The sequence below is a fragment of the Lissotriton vulgaris genome, chromosome 9 (assembly GCF_964263255.1).
Source record: "Lissotriton vulgaris chromosome 9, aLisVul1.2, whole genome shotgun sequence".
NCBI lineage: Eukaryota > Metazoa > Chordata > Amphibia > Caudata > Salamandridae > Lissotriton > Lissotriton vulgaris.
This window is the reverse complement of record NC_141697.1, coordinates 715,577,357-715,591,653: the sequence shown is the minus strand read 5'-3', so window position 1 is coordinate 715,591,653 and position 14,297 is coordinate 715,577,357. Positions and strand designations below refer to the sequence as shown.

The following is a 14,297-nucleotide window of genomic DNA, read 5'->3' as shown; positions in this document are numbered from 1 at the left end:
TTGCGGAGTGTTGGGAAATCGAGTCCCGAGACAGAGATACCAGACCTCCTTTATTCTAAACTAAGGTGTGGAGCTGATTGGAACCTAGAGAAACCTTTGGTAGACTCTTGACATAGAAAATTGAAACCTATGCTACACAATACTTACTTCTTCCCTCGTACTAGACTTAGGTTAGGTACATTGGGGTAGGCGTATTTTAGAAGCACCATTTGAGTATTTTAGCCTGTGTATTTATGTATGTCTTTTTATATGGCTTGGAAACCATACAATGCTCTTACAGTATTATTTTATAATACTATTCTCGCTGTACGCATTATACTTTACAGTCTGCACAACGATTTTTGCAGTTCACTTCTCTTGCATGAGAAAGAAGACTGTTCAATAAAACCTTTTTATTGAAAACACCTGTTTCTATTTCTCTGCAAATCTGTAGAAACGAAGCATGCACGATTGACTGAGTGAAATACTTATCTATTGTTTTCGCGACTCTGAAGATACATTTTATTCTTGGGAAACAAATTTGTCATGTTTATGCGGTTGTCAGAAACTAATCCCTTCTTGTGAATTTGAGAACATTTCTAGTGACCTCTGAGCTAGCTGACACTCACAATTAAGTTTAGTATATTCGATACAGACCTAGTTGACCTCAGTCCTCCGTCAAATCTATAGGATATACTATTCCAATGCACAGAGCCTATTGGGAATATAGGAACTACACTACGGCATGTTGTATATTTTCACACTGTGTTGTATGAAACTATATCTCATTGCCACACTCAGTGTGCCCTTGGAGTGCAGACATTCTACACTGAAGCCTATTGGATAATAACTATCGTTCTGTTTGACAATGCATTGAAAACCACAATATTTACTGTAACATTGCTATACTGTACCACAACGGATGGGCTTATACTGCCCTGTAATGGCGTACTCCATTACGGTACATGTACACTTATCCCTCTAACAGTTGCATACCTATGATAAACTACACCGCAATAACTAATGTCTAACAGAGCACCATCCATGCCACACAGTGCCAGCCAGAGCTCGGAACGGGAGGAGGGAGAGCGCAGGGCGACGAGAAAAAAATGGCGCCTGCCAGCTTCTGTATTTTTCGTATTTGGGGGCGTGGTTTTGTGGTTCTGAGTGCCAGACAACGTCACTGTCTAAAGAACGCAAAAAATCACGCCCCCAAATCCGAAAAAGACGGGGCTTGTTTGAAGTGACCGTTCTCTCCTCCAATGGCTGGCCTCCGTTTAGGAAGCCAGCCAATGAAGGAGAGAGAGGGCAGGGAGGCGGAACCTTCTGCGCTACTAAGAATCATTAAATCTCATGCCTAAGACTGCGCAAGCGCAGCCTTTTAGGCCTTCGACCTAAAAACTGCTCACATTAAATTTGAAGACCAACTCGGTGGAATGTCATTTTCTCACCTGTGAACTTTTAGGCCCTGTAATCACACACCCCTACCCCATCTGCAAATACTTCCTATAAATTAAACAGGAGCCTGAAAAGGAGTGATGTCAAGTATAACTTAGAAGTCTGCATGTATGTTTGTGTGTTTCTTGTTCGCTGTCATACTTAGCTATAAAACGTCATCAATCTAGGATTTTATCCTTACTACCGATTAACTGAAAATTACGTACAATGCACTTTTTTTTGGGGTCCCAAAGACGATGACTTCAGAAGACATTCTCGCAATATGCACATAGTAGAAAAGTAGTCAGAGGGACTTTCAATGCCGAGTAAATATTTTACTTTGTTTCCAAAAAATAACATCCAACTAAAGCTATCAAGATCTGGAATGATCTTTAGACAGTTTATGTACAGTGGTTCACGTTCTTTGCACATATTCAGCACAAAGCACTCATTCATGAGTTTCAATGGTTCCCTCCATTGCATAAGAAAGGTCTTTCTATTTTTGGTAAATTTGACTACATTTACATAACGTGTATGTAAAGAGCAGCAATACTTTTATTCCAGAAATGTTGTACACAGTAAACTGAAAGTACAGGGACCATCATAGTTTGTATGTTTACAGAAATGGATAAAACAGAACTGCTAGAGAAGCATGACTACGCATACACTGAATACTTTTTATATTCTACATTATATGCAAGTTTGCTTTGGAAAGAGTGGTTTGATCTGGATGCAAGTATGCTTCTGAGCTAACCATGGGATATGGAGTGGTGGAACGGTCATCAACTGTGTTACTGATGCTGCAAATGGAGAGTTTTGACAGTGTTCTTGAACGACAGGAATGAGGTGATGGCATGAGGGTCCCGGAGGAGTAAATGTTCGGGAAAGAACCTAAATATATACAATTATTTGGAGACAACACAAAGTAAGTGGAGGGTACTGATGAGATCTTGACAGCCAGATGCCTAACTGAGCACCAATATATCAGGTGAAGATCTGCATGCTAGAGCATTTTCAGGTAACTTTTTCTAGGATAATTTGTGGGGAGATAGCTAAACCTACCTAGTATTTAGGCAGGGGCAGGGCCAAAAGCAAGTATAGGGAAGTTAAAGAATATTCTTGTGAAAGAGCTTATGACTTCGTCCAATTTGAACAACAGTCGCTCAAGTACAAGACTGGAAGCTGCTACAGTATTTATATTGCACAACCATACATAAGTTGTGGGGAAAAGGGGGAGGGAACAAACGTTTTGGAGTGGTCAGCAAAGAAGAAACCAAGACACAGTATTGGAGATAACTGTTGAGTCCAGTGTTAAGATGAGAAATATGTAGAGATTTTAGAGAAAATATAGAGGCAACTAAGTTGATATGGGAGGGAAATGAATACAGTATCTAGGACTGGCCACTAGGGGGTGCCATTAGGTAGGGAAAGCTGGTGGGGACTATATAATGTTTGGGAAGACACACAAGAAAAAATGACAAGCATTTGCAATGCAATAGGTCTCGCATTTATGCGAGTTTCAGCTATTGACATTGTAAATAACAATACCTTTAATTTTGGTTTTCAAAACATAAATAAAAGGCATTGTCATTTACAGTGTCAATAGCTTAAACTAGCGTAAATGCGAGACCTATTGCATTGCAAATGCTTGTTACCAAAAGTCATTGCTTTCAGAAATTGTAGGATTATGGAGTCATTCGGTGTACAGATTCATTTAAACGTGTGTGTTTGGTTATTTTTTAAAGCCTTGGTTCAACTGCTTGGTGAAAGGAGCATCTTGGTAGAACCTATAATATTGCGTATCCTAAGGAAAACGTACCACTTGGTGACACCAAAAAGTTGCAAGGAAAACTTGGACTATTGCCAGCGCAACAGATTCCCCCACCAGAGGGGGGGGGGGGGGAGGGGGGGGGGGGGGGGGGGGGGGGAAATCGGTCTTGGCATCTAGAGGGCCGCACAGTCTACAGAGGGCGTAGAAACTTGAGTGATGGAAGCTGGTGGGTAAACACACAAAGGTTTCAGAAACGCAGCCACCTTCATGGCGAGGGATCGAGCAGAGCGGGTAAGTAGGGGTTAGTGCCTAATCCAGTTCAGGGCCTGCAGCTTACATCAGAGTGACCTGCGGTGGAGGCCGTTTAGTGAGGGTAGCTCCGATTTAGATAGCGTTTAGAAAAGCCGAAACTGCAATTCTTGCTAACTAGCAATGTACGGAAATTAGAAAAAATGGCTATTCGATATAGCTGCTGAAGTCCAGCAGTGCGAAGCTGTGCTGTTAAGGCCCATGGGATCCTCGCAGTAGCCGTTAATGCGATGCGAGGTGCACCCAGTCCGAGGTGGTGTGTTGCCTTATGAGACCTTCTTTCAAGGCAGAACAGACCCGGATAAATAACCTCACGAGTTATGGTGTGAAATATAAATGAAAACACCAGAAAGCCAATACTCCAGTCAGAACTGATTGGCCTTTCGCGTGGGGCGGACAGGCAGCGTCGTGCCAGAGGTGTGGAGATTACTGGGCACCACCAGAGCAATCTCTCCTGTTGTCTGAGGTGGCCAGAGTGGCTAGAAATCGGCCTTGGCAATAAGGCCTCGCTTATCAAGAGTTCATTGGCGAGCGGTGTGAAGGAAAGACAGCGGAGTGGGTAGAGGACGCTGCGCCGCCTGGGGTCCGAGGAAGAGTAAGAGAGCCCGTCCGAGGTGCGTTTTAAAGAAGCTGTCGGCATTGTGACAAAAATATAGTGTGTCCCGACTAATGAAGGAGACTGTAACGCCGCAATGGAAAGATCCAGTCCGGATGGGCCGTCTGAGAAGGAGACAGCGCAGTAACAAAGAAGCCTCCTTTTGAATCAGAAGCCAGCATTTAGCATAAAAGATGACGTCAGCCAATAGGAATGAAGGGCGGGGCTTCAAATCCACTTCTGAAATCTACTGGATTACAATAAGCCTGGCAGAGCGAGAGACGCATGGGCTGCAACGCAGGTCTGCGAGATCTAAAAAACGGCCCATTGGTTATGTTACGTTAGGTTATATTCTATTTATGCAGCGCACAGCTACTCAAAGCACCCCGGCGCTAGCTCCAGAAAGTCATTCCAAACTCAGATTAAAGAGCTCAAAAAAGCAGCGTTTTTAGTCTTTTCTTAACCCGTTCTGTGCTCATGACGAGCTCAGCTCGTCATGAGTCACGGTGCTCGTGTGCTCATGACGAGCTGAGCTCGTCATGAACACACCCATTTTCATTATGGCAGCACGGCAGAAGAATCTCACTAGCAGCCAAGGTGTTAAAGAACAAAGGGTCATACACACTCTGAAGCGCCAGCGGTACCATATTCCAAGCCAAGCCTGCTTTGCGAGTAAAAGAGCTCCCACCAAGCCTATGGCGGTAAAAGCGAGGGTTCTGTATTAGAAGCTGGTCAGATGATCGCAGTGGTCGAGTAGGTTTGTAGAAGACAAATCTATTCTGCAGGTAGATCAGGCCTAGCCCATAGAGGGTCCGATGAGCAATGGACAGCAATTTTAATTTGAGTCGGGACTCAACTGGGAGCCAATGCAGGTTGCGTAGAGGAGTCCGGACACTGTCTAGATGAGAGACCCAGAAGTAGACTAGCTGCCGCATTTTGAACTACCTGCAATTTCCTCGTGAGATATCCAGGACTAGCCACCAAAAGAGCATTTGCGTAGTCTAATCGGGATAAAATCAGAGCCCGGCCTACCGTCTCTTTGGCGCTGACTGGCAAAAGGGGGAGAAACTCTCTCAGGATTTTCAGAGTTGCCATAGCAGGTTCCTGTCAGCTTCTTCACCTGGGTAGAAAAGTTCAGATTTTCATCAAACCAAAACCCCCAGATTTTTGGCGGAACCCTTACACGCCATGGGGCGGGGAAAGTCAAGAGGACACAGTCCATCTCTGAAATCCCCTGGAAATGACCCGAACAGGAGTACTTCCGATTTTTGTTCGTTGCACTTCAGCTGTGCATTCGCCAACCAATGGAACACAGAAGATAGACAGTGCTGCACCACATCGACCGAGTCATCACCTTCCTCAAAGAAAACAGAAGCTGCGTATCATCCGCGTAGGCCATCACCTTAGCCCCCAGTGACTCCAGCGGAGTCACATAGATGTTAAAAAGGAGAGGGCTAAGTGATGACCCCTGCGGAACGCCAGTTGACAAAAGCGTTGGCGCAGAGGCACATGGGGGAAGCCAGACTTGCTGTGATCTATCCTCCAAGAAGGATCTAATCCAACTCCATGCCGAGCCCGCAATACCAATTTCTGTTAGGCGATCAAGGAGAAGAGAGTGAGGCACTGTGTTGAATGCCGCCGAGAGATCCAGTATAACCAAGGCTGCTCTCCCACCGGCATCCAAACAATCCCGTATCGCCTCTGCCACTTCCAATAATGCTGGCTCCGTACTATAGGAAGCACGGAACCCCGATTGCGCTGGGTGTAGCAACCGCACCGTCTCTACAAAGTTGGTGAGCTGAGACGTCACCACCTTCTCACAGACTTTAGCCAAACTTGGCAAGAGCGAGATAGGCTGGTAATGAACAGGGAGCAGCGGATCAAGGGACGGCTTCTTGAGGAGAGGCAGTATCAAAGCCTGCTTCCATGAAGGTGGGACGCAGGCCTCATGGAGCGACTGATTTACCACTAGATTGGCTTCCACGTTGATCGTGTCAGACACTTCTGCCAGGAGCCTGGCTGCACAAGGATCCTTAGGCGAGCCAGATTTAAGTGCTTTGAGAATTCTAAGCGAGGTCGACATGTCCACCAGGCTAAATGCAGAGAAAGGGCAGTCTGTTTCTTTCTCCTGTATCCCCAAAGTGACATTTTGTACTGTTATGATTGCATCTAACAATCGAATAAAGATATTTTGATTTGATATTCAAGGTCCGCGTGGGTGCATTCAGAAAAGATTCTTGTATATCAGCAATCTTATCACTAAAATATTTTGCCATGGTATTGCACCAGATATCAGAAGAGGGGATTACCGCCACCTGGGCAGTAGGAGTCACGAAACTCTGCACAATAGCAAATATTTATTTGGAATTATTAGCCCGGTCAATGTGAGTAGCAAAATGCCGGCCCTTGGCTATCTTAATAGCTGAATAATAGAGTTTATGTTTGACTCCGAGGGCTTGTTTAGCATAGGGCAGTAGCCACTAGAACGCCACGCTCTCTCCAAAACCTTACAGGCATGTTTCAACGTCTTCAGCTCGGAAGTGAACCATGGCTTAGAAGGAGACTCTCTCCCAAGCTTACAGTGACCAGAGGCAGAGAGAGCACTGACAGAATCAGTGATCCAGTCATCAAACTTGGCCACATTATCCTCCAGGTCACCTAAAAGGAGAGGACGCGATGCTGCCAAATGACAACTAAATTGGCCTGCATCCAATTTTCTGGCGGTGGGGGAACGATGGCAGCTAATTGGTCGAGGTGGACGCTGAACAACCCAGGAGAAAAATATGTGAAAGTGGTCCGACTAAGCAACAGGAAGTGGCTTCACCACTGATATAGGTGAGTTTGAGATATAAAAAATAGCAATTTCAAAGATCAGGTAATCAAACGTCTGATGACAGCAGAGTGGTAGAAGGATGAGGGAAAAAGATAAGATGGATGTAGGAAGCAGAAACGATGACATCCGGAAAGTGATTGGAGCAGTCTTTTTATGGATTTATAGTGTGATGAAATGTGATTTGTCTATGTATTTAACTGCTTTTGTGAGAGTATGATTATTTGGTGCTTTTGTCACTGTTTTGGATCTCAATCAAAAATGTAAATAAAAAAAGCGATCGGAGCAGTCAATTAGGTGCTGCATTCAGAAATCAGATTGTACATTTTAAATAGACTGAGAAATAAAAAGCATTAGGAAATGGCAAGACAAGTAAATAAAATATTATTCAGCATTTTAAAGGAGGGCTGAAAGTTGTAAATTTTAGTTGATGGGAAGGAGAGTCACCTGGTTTATTTCTAGTAGTGGTTGGACAACAGCACATTTAATACACTTTGGTTAGTTATCTTTGAAGAGAGATTGCTTTAAGAACCTGATCAAGCAGGAAGAACTATGGAGATGAACGCCTTAAGCGTGAGAATATATGGGCTAAGTAGGAGGAGACAATGAACAGGACAGGTTGGCAGATTCAGGTAGATGGATAAGTGCAATTCCAAAATTAGAAGAGGAGAAATTAGTGTTATGTATTGCCCAGTGACAGCTTCAGAGCACTTTAAGTCCGGATTAGATACTTTCATACCTACTTATGTTTGGAATTAACAGGAAAGATAACAGAGCAGGTCTGGCACACAGTCAAATTAAAAGATTTACAATAGGGCTAGGAATCTTCAGTCGCTTGTTTGACTGATGAGCAATTGACACTGCTCTGCCCCAGTTCTACCCATCTTTCAGAGAGCTCAAAGATTAGATTTTAAATGCAATTACATGTTACTTTTTCAGGCAACAGGAACACCAGCTGGTGTTCTCAGTTGGGGTGAAAAAAAAAAAATAAAAAAAAAAAATATATATATATATATATATATATATATATATATATATACACACACACACATATACATACAGACATACACACACATATATATATATACATACATATACACACTTTTTTTCTGCAAACGCAACATGTAGGGTAGGGCCAGTTGGGAGCATCAATCCCACAATATTCTAAATGAGAAAAACATCCATCACCTTGGCAATGTGAAAACTGGCCCACCAGCCAATCCTTTGGTAACCGTTCTTAATTTATGGCACTGCAGACAGCAAAATATCATCGCACGTTTCAACTCCGAGTCTTAATCATAAAACTCAGGAGTCAAAATGTCTGATGCTATTGTGCTATCTGCAGTACAATAAATTAATAACAGATTTTTCTCCCTCCTCACTCATTTTTTATGATATGCTAGCTGAATAATATTGGCGAACGGCAATAAACTGCATGCCTTTGTCATTTAAGACTTTAAAATTGATATTTTATAACGAATCTTTAACAAGCTCTCTCAAACTCCTGCTTGTTCCAACGGGTGAGTTAAAATGGAGTGTATACATACACAAACAGAGAAACACTGATAACTATAGACATACACTTCTATATGTATAGTTAACTTCTTACTTACTGACACAAAAGGAAGTTTGTACTCAAGACGTTGGAAGATTGAATACAAGTTCAAAAAAATATTCATGTAGAATTTGCCTCTTATGTTAATATGTTGGTCATTGTATTACTAAATTTTGAAGTTCTAACCAGACATTGCCGGATAGTAATGTTGCCAATTTAAAGACTACTGCAAATGTGCAACAGTCAATTAGTCCAGCAAATGGAATGAATTAAAGAATGGAATCATTTGTAAACTGTTTCCAATTTTGAGTTGCTAGATACATTGTTTTAATCTAAACTTGAACAGTTAAACAAGCACACTTTTAGCATGTAATGTCACGTGTCAGGAGCATTTTCTAGCAGTCACGATGTAAATGCTTAAAAAAAAGTCCACAGAAGTGTTTTATTCCTGTATGCACTACTACTTGAAGTGAGGCACGTTGTTTAGAGAGCACTAAAAAGGCTCCTCGATAGTAAAAACTGGAAAGCCCTCAGGTCTGGCACTGGCCACTGTATTTGGATCGGTCAATGTTGGTTTGATTTTTCTTAATGTGGACACTACTTTATGTGGAAGAATGTTGTGTGTTCTCATCAACCCCCCCCCCTCCCCCCAAAAAATCATTGTCTAAAGGCAAAAATATTTTTGGGGTCTCAAAAAACCCGCATTGCCTAAGCAGTCCCTGTACCTGAAGGAACCACTTGGCATGTAGTTGTGCTTCTATTGAAAAAGTGGAATGCAGCCACTCAGTCAGGGCTTTATTTGGGACAGATCTCAGGTCATCAGTAATTAAAACGGACTTTGAAACATGTACCCACCGGGCAGTATATTCAAATCATCTTACAGGCAAAAGTACTTTTTCATACAAAAGCCGACTCTTGTATACTGTGAACTCAGTCCCCTCTAGGCATCTGAGTGAGTTTAGGTCGTGCGTTGCTGTTTATAACCTACATGGCTCAGAACTCTAGAATAGAAGCTGAATGCAGCGCAAGTTTCCCAAAGTGTGTCAGTGGCTCATTAAGGTGTTCAACCTTCATGCACTACTGGATCCATTGCCTCTATGCGTAGCTCAGAGAGGAATGCCCATATATATGCGAACTGTGATTGTGAGTCTATAGGAATGTGTGTAGAATGTACAAATCTGTCTACCGAAAGGATAAACATAGGAGAAAATGCAGTGAGTACAGGTGAGTGAATGGGTGTGGGGGGACAGTGGTGTGAAGGACATACAAGGAAGCAAGTGCATAAGTTGACAGCGAAAAGAAAGGACTAACCAGGTGCGAGATATTCAGATGGAAGATTTCAGATCGACAGGAGAAATTTTTTTTACGTTTTTAACAGTGAGACTGCAGAGGAAAACGGTGCAAGGATGACCGGAGTGATTGACACAGTCTGAAAACCTTTTAAATTTCACAGACCTTTGTAACGCTTTATTTAAAGTTTCATCTTTTAAAAAATGGAACATTTTAGATTTTTCACAACAAAGTGTTATTCATGTATCTGATTCTGATGACACGCACTAGTGAAGCCAATGTGTATGGCTTGTTTTAGACATAGGTCCTTTTTTGAGTGATATGTCTGGGCGCAATAATAGAAAGCTTAAAGAGGCAACAACATTTTGATCAGCTGCCACAAACTGGGAAACTGGATTTTATTCAACATGTTTTAAATACGTAGACGGGACTCTTGGAAATAATTCCTAGCTACACTTCTTTGGATACTCTCGTTTTCGATCCGACATCCAACGCCCCCTATCTCACACACATTTATTATTGCTCTTAGAACCTGTTCACAGTGCGGTAACACCCCCCTACTTTACACATATAATTCTTGAACTCTACAAGGGGAAGTTCTGGCACTTAACAGGACTGGCAGGGGGAGTCACGAGGAGGATCCAAAGTCATACACATTCCGATAAAAGCAACTGAAGATTCTGGCCTAACAAAGAGCGATCAAAAACACCGTCAAGCACCGAAAAACAAATGTCTTTACTGGTTAACGCACCACACGGTAGTGGTCCTGTCATTTAAAGTCACTGCATGCTCCTCGGCGCATCTCGTTTCCAGTACACGTTCATCAGAGTAAAACGCTTGTAATCGGCCACAACGCCCTCGATGACCTATACGAAAGGTAATGTGTCTACTACAGACAGCCTCGATTTTTCTGATCCCATCCGCTCAATCAGATCTTCGGGAAGTTACTCCTCGCCCCTGCTGATAATCAACCTTCGCGAGATGGACTTATTCATGTTATCCCACTTACCGCGTATGACCTCTCCTTACTCCAAGGTTTCTCCCTTCTCTTAACAATTCACACATTAGACTAAACAGCCCCTTTGCCTACAAATATAGACTGGACTGGATGTATCTTAACGCCTCCTGGTGACGTGATGTCCCACACATTAAAACCCTGCACAGATGATCCTCCCGACAACCCCGCAAGCTCCGCTGTGGTTTGCTCTCAGACACCTTGGGCACTGTCTCTCTAAGTGACCCCCACCGTCGACTTGTATACTTTCTCAGTGGGTTCCTACCACCCCCTTATCTTCGTATTACCACGATTGCTCACCTGATTAGGAGAGGCGGCCGTCACTTCACTCCCAATAGCATCGCTCTCCAGCGCCGCCATCTTCGTTGCTCTGTCACTACTCACCGGACAGTTCTCGCGAGAATCCAGAGATGCCGGCAGCACGTGACACCGAACGACTTCCGGGCAACGTGAAGAAAAGTTATTATCTAGAGAAATTAGGGAAGGGCGCGCACATAAGAAGAGCTAGAAAGTGTATTTCATGTAATATATGGGCGGCGGCCGGAAAACCGCTTTCTTTTGGAGCGCTACTTAATGAGTCCTGGAAGCGCGTTCCAGAAAGTTATTTATTGACTCCTGAATTGGTAAGAAATTACATTTCTTTGTCAGCCCTTCACAGCAGACTTCAGCCTTCCAGCTCCTGTTCCATCAGCCACCTTAAAGCACTTTCTCCAATTCCAAGACATCACAATGTGTTCTTGTATAATGCAACTGCTACTCATGTAAAGCTACCTAATACCTTCCGGTCGAGTTTGCGCTATATAGAACTGCAAACACTTATAATTGGTGAGCTATTCATTAGGGCTCGAGCCGAGGGTAGACGCAGTCTACTCATTATTTTCAGTTGATAGTCGCGGTCTACCCTGCTGCAAAGCTGGTTGCTTTCAACTAAGTGCCAATTTCATTTCCTACTGTTCCCGTAATTCACGGCAATGCTGAACTTGTGTCCCGGGGTAATTTTCTAACAGCATAACACTTTCAGCAGGGCCTGCAGGTTGTCTGCTTTCGTTCCAAGCAGCAAGGTGCAGGTATGGAAGGGGCATATGAGATTCCAGATTTGTTTATAATAAAAGCAGAACTTGGGGGCTAATAGGCCTCTTTTTTTTAGAGTGTCCTAGCTGGGAGCTATTGGGAGCCTCATACCTAAATGCAATGGAGGGGAAACAAAATCTCTCATCTTATCACTTCACAAGTACTTACAAGAGAAATGCTTTGGACTTTGTTCAGTCCCTGTATAGGAGAGATATGCGTACACTATAAGAATGTCAGATGTGCTGGTTGCCCCAGTATTTTCAAAACTAACAATTTAAATGAGACGATTTAGTTTTATATTGCTTTAGCACTACAGTATTGGTAAAGTGCTATAAAAGAAAACAAAATAGTTGCATCTAAATTGTTATTTGTTTGTGTGTGATGTAAAGCGCTTGGACACCCTGCATTGGGATGAGTAGTGTCACTGCTAATCCCAATATAGGGCGTCAGAGCCCTTTACATCACCCGTACAGATTATACATTGACAATAGATCAAGTGTGTACATCAACATAAATGATCTGTTACATAAGACTGTGAGGGTTACAAGGTTTAGGTGCCACAAGTCCTGCATGGCTCACTATGCTATATTAGAATGATTACAATTTATGAACTGCAAGTAACACAATGATCTCTGTTTTATAAGCAGTAACCCACTTACCTATTTACATAAAATAAAAATCTCTCATCTATGTGTAACATAATGTGCTTTCAGGAGACATTAACCCGCTCCCTACTTTGACTCAAAACTAGGACTAGACAAAACAGTGATTTCTTCAGCAAATACGTTATCCTCCAGAGTTATCTTACCATTATTATTATTCCATGAGATTTAGCTGGCACACACAGATCTCTGCAGCTGGTGTCCTAACCCCCTAAGTTTAAAATACAGACATCTGCACAGGTCACTCCATGCCTGTTAATGCGAATCCTGCCTCTGCTAAGTTTTAACGTTTTAAAAATGTAATTGACTGATCATATTGCATAATTCTTTGAACTGTACTAAGGAACTTTGATTATTCAGACAGCATGGCAACATTTTAATGAGTAACTATATAAATTAGGATAACTCACCACTCATAATTGCAACCAAATAGAAGTTTGTCTCCCTTGTCCGCCATGGCGTGTGCCGATTTTCCAGCAGGAATAACCAAAGCAAACTAAAATTAGGAGGACGTCAGGGCCTTCATTTTAATACGGTTCACGGTCTAGTCCTCTGAATCCTGCCTTGTTCCATAGGCAACCTCAAGGCTACATAAATGTAAATGTAAATGTGTTTCGATTTATATAGCGCACTTTAACCCAGGGGCCTCAAGGCGCTTGCTTAGGGAACCCGTCCTGGTATTCCCCTGTGAGATACTCCGGCCGACGAGCTGCACCCCACAGGTAGCTCTATAACTGTTTCTTTTTCTGCTAATGCAAATCTTCACTCTTCTAAGTTGTGTTAAATTGTTTTACAGAGTGATGTAACATTTTTAAATATTTAATTGACTGATCATAGTGCATAATTCTTTGCAACACACTGAGGCACTAATTATTCAGACAGCACATCGTATCTTTTTCTGCCATGCTAGGCAGGAGACACAACTCCTGCAAATAATCATGTTTTGTGAAAAAATGTGGACGACCCTTTTTTTTGTCAATCCCTATCCACTCGGGCTTCTGCCCGCTCAATAATGCCAAGAAACAAGGGTGGTTGGGCCCTGTGGGAAAGATTATTCCATCCTCATTCACACAGAAAGAAAACTGAATTCCGGAGCGAAAAACTCGCGCCGCCGGAGAACCAGACAAGTAAGTCCCCCTAGCGCCTGTACAAATCGTTACACTAAAGCAGCGTAGATCAATGATCTCATTGCTTGTTTAAACTTGATTCCCCCAGAAATGTAACTCGGATCACGTAGGAATTAATCATCCGGACACAGGCAGACCAGCCGCCGGAGCACGAAGCTAAGAGGTAATAATGCCACTCCTGCGCTTAAATCCAGGCAATTAAACTTTGCCCTTTTAATTTGCCGGTTAACCCAATCTTCATTCTGTTGCAGCGCGGTTCCACAGCATAGATGTTTTTCACTAAACAAGCGCAGCCTTGGACAAAAATCACACAAGGTATGCCGCCTTCAGTGATGTAAATAATTTTAATAGAAAATTGGCTTGAGGACCCTTTTCGATTAAAACAACCTTTCCCCTTTGTTTTGTAAACAGTGTCCATGGACTAGAATTACACTGCCCTGATGAGAATCCTGCAAATCCACAAACAGGATTCGAAACGCGTCGGCATTTACCTTGTATTTGATATTTAAGTTAAAGCGATTGATGCATGAAATGGGCTTTTTTCTTGAAGTATATTGATTTGTTCAGCTCGAGTGGCTAGGGGTCACATTTGAAAAGTTCTTACCCCCAAGCCCATATACTGACAATTGTGTTTTTTCTAATTCTGATGGTTACTT

The 14,297-nt window shown here is 42.7% G+C and overlaps 1 protein-coding gene across 1 annotated transcript in view; it reads right to left on the bottom strand.

Annotated features, from left to right (window-relative positions):
* CLPTM1 (CLPTM1 regulator of GABA type A receptor forward trafficking) overlaps nucleotides 1-11,213 on the bottom strand; it is a 405,433-nt gene extending 394,220 nt beyond the window's left edge. Inside the window, exon 1 of the mRNA XM_086938446.1 lies at nucleotides 11,082-11,213. Within this exon, the coding sequence (XP_086794572.1) occupies nucleotides 11,082-11,141 (60 nt within the window). The 5' untranslated portion in view covers nucleotides 11,142-11,213. The remainder of the gene's footprint in view (nucleotides 1-11,081) is intronic.
* Nucleotides 11,214-14,297: the final 3,084 nt, after the last annotated feature.